Below are 16,643 nucleotides of genomic sequence, written 5' to 3'. Positions count from 1 at the left end.
GCTTATGATGAAATATATATATCCGCAAAAAAATTAGTGTCTTCTAGTTAGTTATCAATATCAGATTTATTACCGTTTAAACGTATATATTCTTTTAGAGAAATATCGAGTTAAAGAAATTCTTGTATATAATCATAAATATAGTTAAAAAAAATCTATGCACTTGTTCGGTATAGAAGTTTTACTGTTTGCATGCATGCCATATGTTCTGATATTTTAAAGTCAATAGATATATATATTTATCAAAAATATATATATATAATATTCTTTATGAAATTCTAAAATATAATTTTCTTTAAAAAATGATGAATATTAAAGAATAATTGTCATTTTTAGGGCTATTAATAGTAAGATGGATTTGCAATTTAATATTTTCAATTTAATATATCATAAAAATTGTGTAAATTGAATTAAAATGATAATGATATGTTAAATGATGCACATTTAAAACATTTTTATTCATACTTCTTTTAGGTTCATCTAGATAGCATTAATGTTTTTTCTTCTTTTGTACATTTCCTCGCTTTAGAGGTAGGCATTCCAAAAATAAACCCTTTCCATTTCTCCGGCGAACTGGACATTGGAATGCGAGCATCTGTGCAGTGTGCTGTTATTTACGGGGATCCACCGTTTCAATTCTCTTGGGTCAAAGACGGTAAACAATTAGCTAATAATCATGGTGTATCCATAAGATTAATTGATGACTTTACATCTACCCTGGTCATTTCGAAGGTAGATGCCGACAGCAACGGCAACTACACATGCAAAGCATCCAACATGAAAGGATTTGACGAAAAATCTGCTATTCTATCTGTAAAGGGTAAGTGAGATCCTATGGGTTTTTTTTTTAAATTCAAGAGATGCCAAAGGAAAATGTAACAATGATTCCTGAGTCTTTGTTGTAATGTATCCTCCTTCCTTTAAAGCGAATGGATTCAATGCAGAATCGGGATATTATGAAACACATCGAAGTTATTAAATTGTGACACACGTTCCGAAATGGAAATGTAATGGGTTAATTTATTTGAGTTTTTTTATATTATTAATTATACATTTTTAAGTATGTCATCCTGTCTTCAGAGGTATCGATACATTTCATCAAATATCTATTTCAAAATGTTAACACATTATATAACGGTCACTTACAATATTTTTGTAAAGTGTTGATAACAGATTCGGTTTCAAAATGGGTTATGAAGCCCTAAGGTAAAGTGCTCTTTATAATCTATGTAATATTACATGCCCTATGCAAATACTATGCCTTATCGATTTATCCAATATTACTAAATAGAACTAGACGAAGTGTTGATAATGAGGGATGTCTTAAATTCTTGCTCATATTGTTTATATTAGAAAACTTTTTTCATTGGTTGCAGTGTTTTCTATTTTAGTCATGCGTTGTCATCAAAAATGCATGATAAATAGTGATACATATATGGTGATAAAAAATGTTGTAGAAATAGCCAAGTTACCATTTATGTCTGTTTGATTATATCGAAATTATATATATATATATAATCATAACTGGATTTTTTTACTAAATTTTTATATATATTTATCATATTTCAAATCTTTTGTTGATAAAAAGCGAAATCTAACATTAAGCTTCGTCTTTATTTTACATTTCTCAGATAATGTTTTATTCTTGACAAAACTGTTTAATAAGTACTATGGTTTAGGTACATTTTTGTTTGTTTTAATAACAAATAACAATCTTCAAGAAATAAGACCAATGTATTATCTAATTATTCTTATTTTTTTATTAAATTTTTTTTGCCAAAATGTATAAGTTTTTTTCTGTATTTCCTTCCAATAAATACATATTACAACTATTTAAATGTGAAGTTATTAAGCACATGTAATCGTATTATACGTGCATATGCATAATGCATTTCCTTTAAATAATATTTCTCTGTATTCAGTTTTACACAAAAATTAATTACAAAAATTTTAGCTCAACAACAAATTTTATTAGATGGTAGAAATAATTCAATTATAGTGATGAGAGACGTATATCCTTCATTATAAATAACTATTTTTCTATTCAAATCAAAGGTGCGCTTCTTGAAGAGCCTAAACATTCTCATAGTAGTGCAATGCTTTCTGAAATATTTTTTCTACTGTCCTACTAAATATATATGTGTAATATATCTCCACAAACTATTACAGTTTTCTTATCTATATCACATTTCTCTATTCTCTATCAATTGATAATTTTATGGTAGCTGAAGTTTCCAAGGACTTTCGAAATATTCTATTTATTTACATGTTCCCATTTTTTCCACGTTAGTATTTTTTATGTTTTATTAACTTGCATATTGTGTTCATAAAAAAAACGAATCATTTTGATTGAATATTCATATTTTATCCACTTGAATCTGACTATTCACACTTTGTTGTTACCCAAATAAATTTATTTGCGAATGAATGGTTTGTGTTGAATTTATGTGAGATCAAACGTTTACGATATTGATTGCTAAAATTTTAATCATAAAAATGCATTTAAATTATATTATACGATCTAATAGCCAAATTTTCAATTAGTATGAACTTTTAATTCTTCATTTAAAAACATATACTCAAATACTAAATTGTTTTTGGATGATATTATTGATGCAGTTGATTTTCCGTGTGTCTTGTTTTCCTGTTTCAAAATCAAATAATTTCACATTTATTTCTGTCATACACATGTCTTTGCTACTTAAATTGGTTATCATTTTTATCGTAATACGAATACTCTGCTCCAAAGATGTAGACCTCCATATTTACGTATTATGCCTCCATAGTACGCATTTATCTATGGAGATGCATCTTTTCAATTTGCTTAGTTTAAACTTGGACAAAAATTTCTGAAACACTTTCGCGTTCCACAAAAAATAATGAAGATTTCACTTCAGAGTTGACCATTTTGAAAATACACGTTGTCATTAATATCAACTACGCAGGCAGAAAAGAAAATTCGAAACGATTCGATGGAAAGAAATTGACATACGCTCGTTATAATGAATTTACATATATATATATAATATTACAAAATCTGAAGTTTTCTATTCAAAGGAAAATCAAAATGGTAGCATTATATATATATATATATATATATATATACATATATATATATATATATATATATATATATATATATATATATATATATATATATATATATATATATATATATATATATATATATATATATATATATATAAAATATAAATTAAATATTTTATTTGCTTTCAAGTATGAATGCATATGATGATTTAAATCTTTTTATCATTTATCGATGTACTATCATTTATAATTGTTCATTTAGCGATTATTAAAATCACACTTTCTTAAGGTAAAAATCATTGCAAATTTGTATTGTATAAATAGATCCTTGTGAAATGGACAAGGATTTGAATATAACACTTCAGTAATAATTCAGAATTATACTAAATGGATAAATCGCATTTTCCACTTTATAATCATATTTTAACGTCAAGACTTTTAATCCGACGAACTTGCTCATTTTAACTAGGACTCTCATTCTTTATGATCTTCAAGAATAGGTTATTTTAGAAAACAAAACTGGTAATATTGTTCGAAATATATATTTGTCTCCCAACTTCACAATCCACACAATTAGATTCAAATGTATTTCATACATGGGTGAATTGGTGTTTTCCGCTTTTGTACATACTTTATATACGGCTCATGCAGTGCTAAAAGCATGTGAAAAAGGAGGAGTTGGTTAAATGCTTAATTCTTCACAAATTAATGGAAATATACTTGCAACTCATATTGTTCCGAATATGTGTATTTAACATACATTAAGCCAAATTCAGAAATGTATTACGTGCATATTATCGTTGCTATATGTAACAGCATAATCATCTATAATATATTTTATTATCTTAAGAATTTTTATTGTTATTGTTGAATAATATTTTATAATTAAATAGCATATTATGTCAAAATGATATTATGTTTGCATATGATTTCCACCAGTGCTCTTTCTTATATTTATTTACCTAACATTTTGTTTCTTATTAAAATCGTACTGTTTATAAGCATTCAAGTAATGTAATCTAATCAGTATCTTATTAATGATTAAAATTGTAGAATTACTTCCGTATTTATATTGTATGCACCAGCATCGGTATCACCTGTTCGAGTGTCATCTGAATCTCCAATATTCCTTTTTTCCCGGCGTTTTATTATTATTATTATTATTAATTTTAAATTCATCACTTTTTGTCTTCCATTTTGGGTGAAAATTTTATTCATTAATTCGAATTTTTTATGATGACTTCAAGTGGTTAAATAAAATGAAAATTGTATATCTGAAAAGCATATTTCTAGCATATTTAAAGGAAACATTTCTTTGTGGTTTGTTTGTTTATTTAGATTAAAGCAAAACGTGTTCCTTAAGAATAAAATTTTGTAAATTTTTAATGAAGTGTTTTCTTTGTGTGAGTTTTTACTTCTAATTTCATTTTGTAAATTTTTCTTCTTCTTTTTTTACATTGTACCGTATAAAAGGAATATCGCTATGCTACAGATGGATTTTTTTGTATTTAAATTTTTGCATTTAATCAATAATTAATTCTCATATTTAATATATATTTAATATCCTCATGTAAATAAGGAAACTAAATACCTTTTATCGTTTCTGAGCTATTGTGATTTGTATTGTACATTCTGGATGTATTCAAACCCTTGATAATAAAACAAAATAGCTTAGATTTGAGTTATTATTATACAATGTTGTTCAGTTTTTAAAGATGTTTTATTGTATTCTCTGAAAATAATATTTTCATAAGATTTAATGAGAAATTTTGAAACTGCTCAAAATTTATATGAAACTAAAAAATTTATGTTATATATATTTCAATGAAAAATGGTTAGTTTCATCTGCAACGTTCACGTCAATTAAAGATTCGATTCAAAAGTTATTTTTCATTTAAAAATGAATAAAGTGTAGAAGCGTTGTTTTTATTGATTTCGTAATAATATTTTAAGCGTTTTGTCTCTGCTATTATACGACATTCTCAGAAAATAAATTAGCGTTTTGTAAATTTATATTTGGTACCATGAATCCATGTGATAGTGTCAGAGAAATCATTGTGAAATAATGAAGAGGGTTTGCTTAAATTAGTTTTTATTTTTTCCATAAAACTTACACAGTTTTTTCTCTAAGATCTTACACTGTACTCTGCGTTAAATGTGAATAGCAATAAAAATCTGGATAAATAATTTTTGATGATTATTTTTTTTGAAATCTTTATAGTATATTTGTCTGATTTTACTAACACCTTTGAAACGTAAATAGAAAACTTCTATTTACATTTTCTGTCCCTGTGTGGCGCTAGTAACCCTTGGTAGCAATACTTCATAACTGGATATTGTAAGGACTCCAAAACAGTCAGACATTTTGATGCAGTTACTTTCTTAACAACGTCCATGCTATGCAATAGAATATTCATTCTGCAATCTGCGGATATCTTGGATTCAAAATTTTTAACCATTTATGTTTTCTTGGATAGCAGGATTGCACAAACGCGATTGCTTACTTCAAAATCTTATCATTGTGTTCAGTGCAGCAATCTTATTTGAAAGATGTCGAACTTTTTAAACATAGCCGTACTTCTGTTGTTCGTTACCAAATTTTCTAAAGCTGGTAAGTAAAATGCTTATATATATTTCTTTATATTTATATGTATTTATGAATTGCCGTAAATATCGCTGTCAGAATATAGTGCTCCACTTTGATCAGTGCATCGTAGAATTTAATCTTAATAATCAGAAAGGAAAATAATCGTGAATGATAATTTCAGTGATTTTTGGAACCTTCGATTGTATTGCTAGTATAAAAATTGATCATTTTTTAATTATAATAAGGAACAAACTAATCCAACATAATTAATAAAAAGTAACCTAATAGTTTTTTTAAAAAATGGATTTAGAAGTGTTCGTGTTATATGTGTCTTTAAATGTAGTTTCGTTTTATAATTTTTCTCCTGTCATAAGTGCTCTTAATTTTACTCTGAAAAATCACCTTTTACCCATCACACATGAAAATGAAAATTTTATTATTTCTTTGAATTTGGAAAAAGAATTCTTAATATTTCTATGGGTATTGATTTTAAGAGCGCTTTTTAAAAAATATTTTTGTTTGATTTTGTGCCGATAAGATTGAGATTGTTTGAGTTTTTGAGATTTTTTTAGAAATTGAGCAGGTCCCAATGGATTCTTCAAAAATAGTGAATTATTTAATGAATTACTTTTAATATGCAAGTATATGCCAGTTAAATTATGTAGATAGAATTCAGTTTATGTGAAAAAAACAGATCAACGCATCAAAAATAGTCATTCAAATTTCCTATATAAGCTCATGTTTAAAAATTGTTATTTATATTAAATAACAATTGCTGGCCGACTTCTAAAATGATAAATGCTATAAATTTCCTCATTGAAAATACTTTTTCTTTTAAGATGGCATTTTAATTTTATATCTTTATGAATTGACTCTAATGTTTTTAGAGAATGGAGCTCCGAAAATCAGTCCTTTCCATTTTCCTGGCGAACTAGTCTTAGGAAAACGAACTTCTGTTATCTGCGTAGTAAACGATGGAGAACCGCCGTTTGAATTTACTTGGTTCAAAAACGTGAAAAAACTGGTGGAGATACAATCTACTTCTACTAGAAAAATCGACGACTTTACGTCTAATTTGGTCATTTCGAAGCTAGATGCTGACAGTAACGGTAACTACACATGTAGAGCTTCGAATTCTAGAGGATTCGACGAAAAATCTGCTCTATTATCTGTGAGAGGTATGTTTATATATTAACTATATGCCCATAAAAACCTTCGGAGTGACTCTAGATATCTTTTATTTAACGTATTTAAATGGCATTTATGAAATGAAATTCACAACAATTTGTATTGAATGGAAATGTTTGTTCTTGAAATTCTTTAATATATTGGTTTCGTTTCACGTTAAAACATATTCAAGCAATTTAGAATAGCTTTTCAATTTTATTTCAAATTCTTATAAGTTTCTAATTGTTTCAATGAGTTTTCTTTGAATTTTAACGTATAAAAGTATTGGTTAAAATTATCAGAAAAGATAAAATGTGATGGTATAGAAATAAGCTATCTAATAAACAGAAATTGAATTTTATTTCATGATTAGTTTTTATTTAAGAATATGATGAATATTCGATGGAATAAATTTTGGTGGCCAAAAATTAAAAACTTTGGTCTTTTATTATTTCCTTTTTCAATAAAAAAAGGTTGTTACATGTACAGATAAAAATAATACAAAAATTCATTACTTATTCTTTTTGTGTGGATTTTTTTTGGAGAGATTGGACTGAACTAATATGTCATTTCATGTGGAATCAAAATTATATTACAAATATATTTGTTGTATAATTTGATTTGCACTCTGAGTTGTGACTCCGTGTTCTTTTTTCTCCCGCAAGAGGCTCAATGGGTTCCAAAACTGAATCTCTACGAAGCACTTGATGTGTATCACATGTTCATGAACTGATCTTATTGTCACCGTTTCTCAAATATCGGTTTTTAATTTTTTTAAAAATATATATAATAAATTCCTCTGTTTCAATTCATATTATGATTCACCTTTAATTTCAGCCTGTTTTTATTTTGTAAATTAACATCTGTTTATAAGGACAAATGAAAAGATGGAACAAAAAAAAATCAGAAAATCTGATGTGATTTCTATGGTTTATAGTTTAAAATATCTTTGTTTATCGAAAATGAAAAAATAAGACTTTCTTTAAAAAAAGGAAAGAGAATAAATTTAATTTATGTTGAAGACATTTCCCTTGTTGATTTCTAGATGCTGAAAACGCATCTCTTATCTTCAAGGAAAACAGTATACAACTATTATTAAATTGAAATATCCTTCAGATATTTTTTAAATCTACGTAATATGTAAATTTCAGAAATAATGTGTAACAAGAAGCAGTTTGAATTACATATTTATCAAAATATTTCCACATGTTATAACAATTTATTGAATGTTACTCCAAAGTTTTTCACATAAGTAAATCGTCTCAAAGAAACAAAAAAAAAAAAAAATGATTTTGTATCGCTATTACTTTGAAAAATTCATACCAATTTCTATTTATGAATAGTATATATCATAATTTCTAAATCATTATTCTACTGCTGCTGGTTCTTTTATGACGACAATGGAATCACAAACTTCATTTCTAAATCTATATTTTATACACATTAGATTATTAAGTAAAGTACCGCTTTAGCTTTCTGCGTTTTTATGTGATTGTTTTCTGTTATATAGATTTTTTTTAGTGAAAAATGTTATTTTTAGTTTAAAAATATCTTTTCCGTCAATTAATATAATATTTTACCATCTGAATACATTAAAATGCAGTTTCAGCTTGAAAGTACTCATTTCAATTATTGTATTCGGCTGGCAATGAATGAATTTGCTTGTTGTAGATGACATCTTTTACTTTAAGGATCGAATTCTATTTTTTATTATACTCTATTTACAACTGTTTTCATCTATTACTAGTTTTAATCGATTTACTTTTAAAATCGCTTTATATGCATTTATATTTCATTATCGATTATAATTTTGATACTATTAAATTGATACTGATTTTATATTTTATTGTAATTTTTCGAATGTTTTTGTTATAAATGTTTGAAGAAACATTTAGTAACGTAATATATAATCGTCTTTGTGTTTTATTTTTATCCGTCTTTACTGTTTGATGAGGATTAAAAATGTTTTCATTTGTCAGATAGTCTTTATTAAGTAAGGCAAATGATGGACGTTTCATAATTCGATGTTATATCATAATTAATTTGATTAAATCTTTTCGATGAGATTTTTAAAGAAAAAGTAAAACACTTAACATAAAACACAGTTGTATGCTACATAACGAATAAATTTTAATTTTTCTTTTAAATGGATGTGCATTTTGTACAGATTATTTAAAATTAAAATGGGGCAGAAAATGAAATGAAATCCTCTTTGCTGTATCATGTTCTCGTATTGTTAATAGAAATCCTTTTTTTAATGCTTGTCGAATGAAAAGAAATGGTAACTTAAATTTTCGATGATCTTACTTACCTTTTCACAATACAAAGTGTTTCGAGTAAACTTATTCTTTATCTATAATTTCTGTTCAATTTCAAAAACTTATTGATGCGATAATTAGGCATGAATACTTGAAACAACTTCTCTTTGCATTTTCTACCCCTGTGTGGCGCTAGTGATGCATGTTGTGGATTGCTATCTCAGAATATTGTTTGTATGGCATGAACAGATCTTCAGGACTCCTAACTTTTGCTGCCATTCACTTGCATTTTTGTCATTACAGCATCGCATATTAAATTTTATTTGCTCAGTTCAATGACTTTTACATTATTTTCTTTACTGATTGAATCGCAACCTATGTGTTTATAATTAGTTTATGAGGAAGTGACTTCTTTGAATGAAGATGGCGTTAATACGAAATTCTGTTGTGTTGGTACTACTCAGTTCGCTAGCTTCTGTTGCTGGTGAGTAACATTTCAGTTTTAATACTCAAAAACAGTATCTTACTTTTTTTTGTTTAATTGCATATAATTATGTATTTTATAATTTCCAGTGATATCTCATGAGATTGTTATTATTATCTTTTATTTCGTATGAACTTTTTTGATGTTCTTGGTATAAGACTGATTGCGTTGAAAAATTAATCACTTTTCTTTAACTATTTTTTGTATAATATTGTATATATGTATGCTTAAAGTCGATTTTGGCCTTGTTTTTATTCATATAAGTATAATAATAATATTTATAATAAAATTACGAATCAATAATCATGAGGATACACTTATGCGGTGTTTATGTAAAATTAGATTATGTGTATTTCTTAAAACTGCAATGGTTATATAACTTTTTTAGAAAGCTTTTCATACAAAATTTACCTATAGTATGAAATTTAAGTATAGTACATACGAGTAACATAATCACGTCTCTTTTAAATTAACATATTCCTATAAACAACTCTTGATTTGTAAACAAATGATATCCACTGAATTAAATCAAAGTGTGTAAGCTAATTGAATTAAATTTGTGTCATTCATGGCTCTTTTGAATAGAAATATTAAATCATGCTCATATTGAGCTTGCAAGTTTATAAATTCATTGAAATGTTAATGAAAATTCTTATTTTTGTAGCAAAATTTCTTTTTGGTTTCTTTTTTAACGTTTTGATAGAAAATGTAGAAATACGATACGCAATTTGTGTACTCCTATTAAATTCTGTATAACAATATTATATTTTATAGATTATTTACAAAGTTGGATTGCCATTAATTTGCATTTTTTGCACTCGATACTTTAGGTTATATAATGTATTTTGCATTTCATGAGACAAATTTATTATTTAAGATATGATTAGAATTTTAACTACTATTAAAATACAATTCAATTCGTCTACTATGTGATTTATTTAAAATGCTATTTATTTGTATAATTTTAAAAATTCGTTTTAATTTTAATGAAGAAAAAAAAACTTAAAATAAATGATATTCTAATTTTTTCTTAGAAGTTAATATATTGCATGATTATTTAAAAATATTACATTTAAAACAGAAAACTTATAAACAAAGATTTGTCAATTATATATTCAAATTTTAGAGTTTTTTAAAATATAATATATTTGGAAAAAAAAACATTCTTAATTTCTCTTCCAATCTGAAAATTAACTTTTTAAGTTTTAAATTATAAAACCGTATGCTAATTATAAAACCTTTGTTTCTTTTTTTTAAAGTTATAAACCATCTTAAAATATAATGCGAGAACCTTGGGTAGGAGAAAATGTATTCCATTTAATACTTATGTATTTTTAATATGCTTTCTGCTATGGATTTTCTTTTCTCTTGTGCGAAATTGATATAAAATTTTCTCTAATTGTTTGTATTCTTAGAATCCGCGGCTCCGAAAATAAACCCTTTCCATTTCTCTGGTGAACTGGACATCGGAATGAGAGCTTCTGTTCACTGTTCTGTCATTTATGGCGACGGCCCTTTCGAGTTTACGTGGTTAAAGGATGGATACCCACTAGAAAATACACGGGAAATATCTTTCCGAAAAACAGATGAATACACTTCCAATCTAGTTATAGCAAAAGTGGATGCTGATAGTAACGGCAATTACACTTGCAGAGTGGCTAACTCCAATGGCATCGACGAGAAATCGGCTTTACTATCTGTGAAAGGTATCAGTTTATTCATTTTTGAAGCCCCATTGTCCTGATATTCATCAGTATTGCTTTTTAAAAATATATTCAAAGGTCGGTGGTCAAAAAGTCAAAGATCATTTGAAGGCTTTATCGTCCATTTCTTGTACATTAAGCAAATATAAATTCAGATTTACAGTTTGGCACAATAATTTAATGTTTCATAGATATTATTTTAAAAACTTAAATGATATAGAGTTGTTTTCTCTATAAATGTTGTTGAAATTCTTTCACTATATTTGTACTTTATTATATTGTTTAACATGTATTTCGTTGCATTTAAAATAAATGAGTAAACAATCTGTGGTAGAAAAAAAGTACAGACGCTCCACTTTGTTCAATTAAGTTCTGTATGTATGAAAATGATGTATAGAGTTGAAATTAAAAACAGATATCTTACTCGAAAACCTTCATTGTAAAAATTTATATCAGAATCATCTATCATGAATATATTTTTGCACAGCTTCCAATATATCTTTTCATTTAGAAAGAACTGCATTTTATCACCAAGCTCTTGTTGGAATTTCCTGGGATTACGTGGTACGACACAAAATGCAAAATATAAATTGTACAAATTTATAATGTACAAGTATATGTCTATCGCATAAGAGACATCGAGATAATCGTTGTTGAGTATCATTTTATTTACCGATCATTAAATATTTTACTATCTTTGTGCTGAAAAGTCAGCTACAATTTCTTTCTTCCAATTTTTTTTATTGTCCTTAACTTATATTATTTCTTTTGTTGAAAGCATTCATTCTATGGACTGCATTATGGTTTATATTGCAGTGTATATATTTAGTTTCTATGATGAAACAAAATGTTTGAATTTTTTTAAATCGTCACGTGCTCTTATGCGATTATAGAAGATAACGCACTTTATTCGTGAACGAAAACTAAATTCTATCTTTTTAATATTTTTGTGCGATTTTTGGTAACTTGTTATATAAAAATCCAGAAAGATTTATGAAAGTGCAATATCTTTTATGATCTTTAATTAAATAGCAGTATTTTAAACGAAAAATACAAAAATATTTCTTTTTCGGGATATTATTCTTTCAACTTTTATAGAAATATTAATCTGTATTTAAGGAAAACTTTTAAATATAATTTCTGGGTAGAAAGCTTCTATTTATATTTTCTGTCCCTATGTGGTGCTAGTAATCCATGGTTGATATTTTCCATACTATGATGCTGAAAAGGTTTAAAAGTTGTCAGACATTTTGTTGCAGTCCCTTGATTATCACAGTCTGTATTAAGTCTTATAAAAAGTGCATGATTTTTTAATAATTTATATGTATTGTAATTTCTGTATTGTAAACTGTTTGTGTTCTATTAACAGCACCAGAGTATAAAGCATATCATTACATTCAAAATCAGGCGACACGATTATATTAAGATGTCGAATTCTCTAAAGTAAAATACTATACTATATAAAGTACTATAGTAAAAGGTACTTTCAGTTAAAGATAAAGATGCTATAGTTAAAATGTTGTGTTTTATAAAACTGCAACAAAAAATGATGTGAATGATCTTTTAGCATAATAGTTTTGCAAACAGTTTTTCACATGTATTACTGAATTTTCTCATACGCATCTATCACTTACATGCGGAGAAAATATTATATAATTTTCTTTGTTGTTGTTTCTATTCATATGTATTCTCTTTTATTTCATCTTGTGTCCGATATTAGGTATATTTCTTTTCAGAAAGTCGTCATAGAAATTATACATAAATGTCTCTCTTTTAAAATGTCCATTTTGTTTCGCATGATAGTTTTCAAAGTTGTTTTTGGTTAACCTCAAATTTATAAAATTGTAGAAATCAACTGAACACACTGCCAATGTGAAAGGTAATATTGTATACTTTAAGTGTATTTTTGAGCATGAGTAAAGAAAAGCATTACCTTACTTTATCCATTTCGTTAAGTCAACGCATCATTTGTGATTTTACTTTATGCTCATTTTTTTCTGCTTGTTGTCATACAACAAATGAATATTTATTGTGAAAACTTTTATAGTTATTCAATAATTCAGAAATATCGAGACATTACAAATATTTTAATCCTCGTACGTTTGCAGTTGAGCAAATAACGTAACAAGGCTCTTAATTAATGAAAACGTTGTAAAAGCTTTGTATAATCAATATTCTCATAATTAAGTGCATATATAATAATATTGATCAAATGATGAATCTATGATCATGATTTGATGGACGCTTTTATAGCATTATTTGATAATATAAATTGAAAATACAAAAAAATATTATATTGAAGTTCTTATCGTGCTACTTGATTTGCATGGGATAATCTTATAATTTATAATTCAATCTCTTAAATAATATTCTATTCATTTGTAACGTACAATTGATTAGGTGATACCAAATATTTCATCTTATTCTCAAGAAGGTTTAAACGGAGTTCTGATACTAAAAAACACATTCCACTCTTGAATTTATATGCCAAAATTCGTAAGAATGCTGATAATCTTGGGCATTCTTACAAACTTTTAAATCTTTTAAAACAATTATTTAATCTCGCAAAATCTTTTCAGTTAACTACCCTAATGCTTTTCTGTGCGAAATTTGTCGGTAGAAGAGTAAAATGGTGTTTCTCAAATCTTTTGATTTATTATAATACAATTACTTTATTCATCGACTACATTAAGTGGTAAACAGTATTTATAAGACGAAAGAAATACAATGTAATTAGGTGTTAAGAAATCCTGGATTTATTTTTGAAAAACAGAATACAGGTTGGGTTGAAAATGCTGTATTTGAATTATGATTTCACGGAATATTTGCATATCATATAAAGTAAATTTCGAAAAACCACTTGAGACAAAAAAAGTGTATTTTCAAACCAGAAAGCTTGCTTTTATTTATTAATCGACAATTCATTGATCAGCTCGACATAAGAATTTATGAAAAAACCTTTTTGTAATACATGTAAAACGTTCATTATAATTGTGGCATTAAAAATATTTTATTTCATATTAAGTATTTTCACAATCTTTTTTTTCTGTTTTTCGTCCCTGTGTGGCGCTAGTGATCCTTGTACGCTTTTCTGATCGCAAGCTGTATTAGCGCTTCTGAATGCTACACTCTTGAGTTGTGAACATTAATAACATGACATAATTTTCTGAAGTTGTTTTGAATATCACATTTATTTTTGTCTTGATTACATAGTTTGTACTATTTGAACTATTCGCTGCTATTGATTTGTTGACTATGCGAAAAGGAAGTGATTATTCGAAAATGGCGATAATATTGTATACTGCCGTACTGTTCTTAGCTGTCGCAAAATCAGTCATAAGCAGTAAGTAGAATTTTTCATATTTCAAAAATCCGACGGTCCGTTTTTGTTTCATGTAAATACATAATGAAATATATGATATAATTAATTTCTTTTTGACATTTCTTCTTTGTAAGTGCTATAAAATAATTTGTTTTTGAAATTAATGACTGTATAACGTTCCAAAATTGAAATTTCTCTGTATTTCATGTCACACATCATGTAAACAAATTTTATGATAGATCTTGATTCTAGTATTGACAGTTTAAATGAGAATGAAATTTTTGATCAAATTAAAAACTTTGCCGTAACAACGGGTAAACAAATCCTGATTTCTTTTGATAAGATCAAATTATATTTAGTAAATGTTTAGAAAAAATTATTTTAATGATTTAATTATCAGAAGAATGTTTTTGCAATTATGCTATTATTAACATTAAAGTGTGTTTTTGATGAGAGGTAATACACAGAGCTAGTTATAAGAGGTTTTATATTACTACAGAAAAAAAAAGTTTTAAGTTCAAATACAAATTTCTCTTTAACGGAAAATGACAGAAAATCATTGTTGTTTATATTTATTCAATTTTGTATAAATAAAGCTTACTTAAAGCTTTATATTTTACTGATTCATCTAATAAAAGTAATTGATTAAGCATTAAATACAATTCTAGTTTGCGAATGTTTTATTTAGAGTATTGAGTTTAGAATGAATTTTTTTGTTTTGGACACAAAAAAATATACTTATTATCTTACAGCTGCCTTTTAAATACTAAAAAAATTCTTATTTATATCTTATAAAATGGTATTTTTATAATTAACACACTCATTTATATAAAAAAATATTTGTTACATTAAAAAGATTCTAGTGTTTTAATAGAAAGGAAAATGTATTTGAAAACACTCTATATTGTTTAGCGTCTATTTTTCCCTATGTTCTGAAATATTATATCATATTTTCTTGAGAAGCTCGAATAAAAAGATAAAATATGGCGTTATTATTTTAGATTCTGGAGCGCCAAAAGTTAAATCTTTTCATTTTTCAAATGTTCTTGAACTTGGCATGCGAGAAATGGTTCATTGTATCGTGATGTATGGTGACCCTCCCTTTGAATTCACATGGTACAAGGATGGTCAGAAGCTGGCTCAGGGTCGAGGAATTTCTATCGCAAAATTTGATGAATTTACTTCGAATTTAATCATCTCGAAGGTAGAAGCAGATAGTAATGGCAACTATACTTGTAGAGCTTCAAATTCTGAAGGATACGACGAAAAATCAGCGCTTTTATCGGTGAAAGGTAAGCACTATGAATTTTATTTTAGAGAAAAAAAAACAGCTGCCATTATACTCAACGGTTTTGTATTTGCCCTTTACAAGAAAAACATTATTGATTAAAATTCTTCGTCTGAATATGTTGAGAAAAAAGTATTTGCCAAAATAAAAAGGGGATTTTTTAATAAAAAATTTGATTCTATGTTGTTAATTTTTGTGCCAATGTAGTTTTCAAACATTATTCACTAAAATATATAATTAAATAATTATTTCCTATGCATTATAATCTGTTTGAATACCTTTATTGTATTTTGTGCATAAAACTTTTAAGTTCATATATTTGATGTTCAGTATGTATTTAATACTTTTTCCCATTTGCATTCTATTGAGCAGTATTTATTAAATAAAAAAAATGCTCAAAATTTCAGAAGTCTTGACATTTTAATGAAAATGTATAAGAACTATTCATATTAACAACTGATGGTATATTTTGTAATTTTAGATATTAATTAAATTGTTAAAGAATAAATATACAGACTATTAAGAGTAAAATTAGATATCAGCTTAATAAAAGTCCTTGCGTTGACATTTAATACGTGTGATTTCATTTGCTTTTAATAGCTTTATAAATGAGGTTTCAAGAAGTATTTATTACTAATAAATTTATGGTTTTGAGTGAGAAAATGTATATGCTAATTAATATCTGATTGGTTACTTTGATGGAGAAAGTAAATAAGAAGAAAAGCGACATAAAAAAAGGAAATTTATTTCCAAGAGATTATATAGCAATATTTGTTTGTATAATCA

At 26.3% G+C, this 16,643-nt stretch overlaps 1 protein-coding gene across 6 annotated transcripts in view; it reads left to right on the top strand.

Moving 5' to 3' along the window:
* The window catches only part of LOC129978905 (cell adhesion molecule DSCAML1-like), a 139,729-nt gene that overhangs the window by 17,009 nt on the left and 106,077 nt on the right, over positions 1-16,643 (top strand). Inside the window, exons 1-2 of one of the 6 annotated variants that reach the window (XM_056090763.1) lie at positions 9,469-9,544; positions 10,960-11,250. The exons of 3 other annotated variants lie outside the window; for them this stretch is intronic. In XM_056090763.1, coding sequence (XP_055946738.1) covers positions 9,478-9,544; positions 10,960-11,250 — 358 coding nt within the window. In that variant the 5' untranslated portion in view covers positions 9,469-9,477. Of the gene's footprint in view, positions 1-529; positions 821-9,468; positions 9,545-10,959; positions 11,251-15,638; positions 15,862-16,643 lie in introns of those variants that run through there. 2 more of the 6 variants (XM_056090796.1, XM_056091442.1) reach the window with 2 other exon arrangements.

This window comes from Argiope bruennichi, chromosome 1 (genome assembly GCF_947563725.1).
Source record: "Argiope bruennichi chromosome 1, qqArgBrue1.1, whole genome shotgun sequence".
NCBI classification, from domain to species: Eukaryota; Metazoa; Arthropoda; class Arachnida; order Araneae; family Araneidae; genus Argiope; species Argiope bruennichi.
This window is presented reverse-complemented; position numbering and strand designations above follow the sequence as displayed.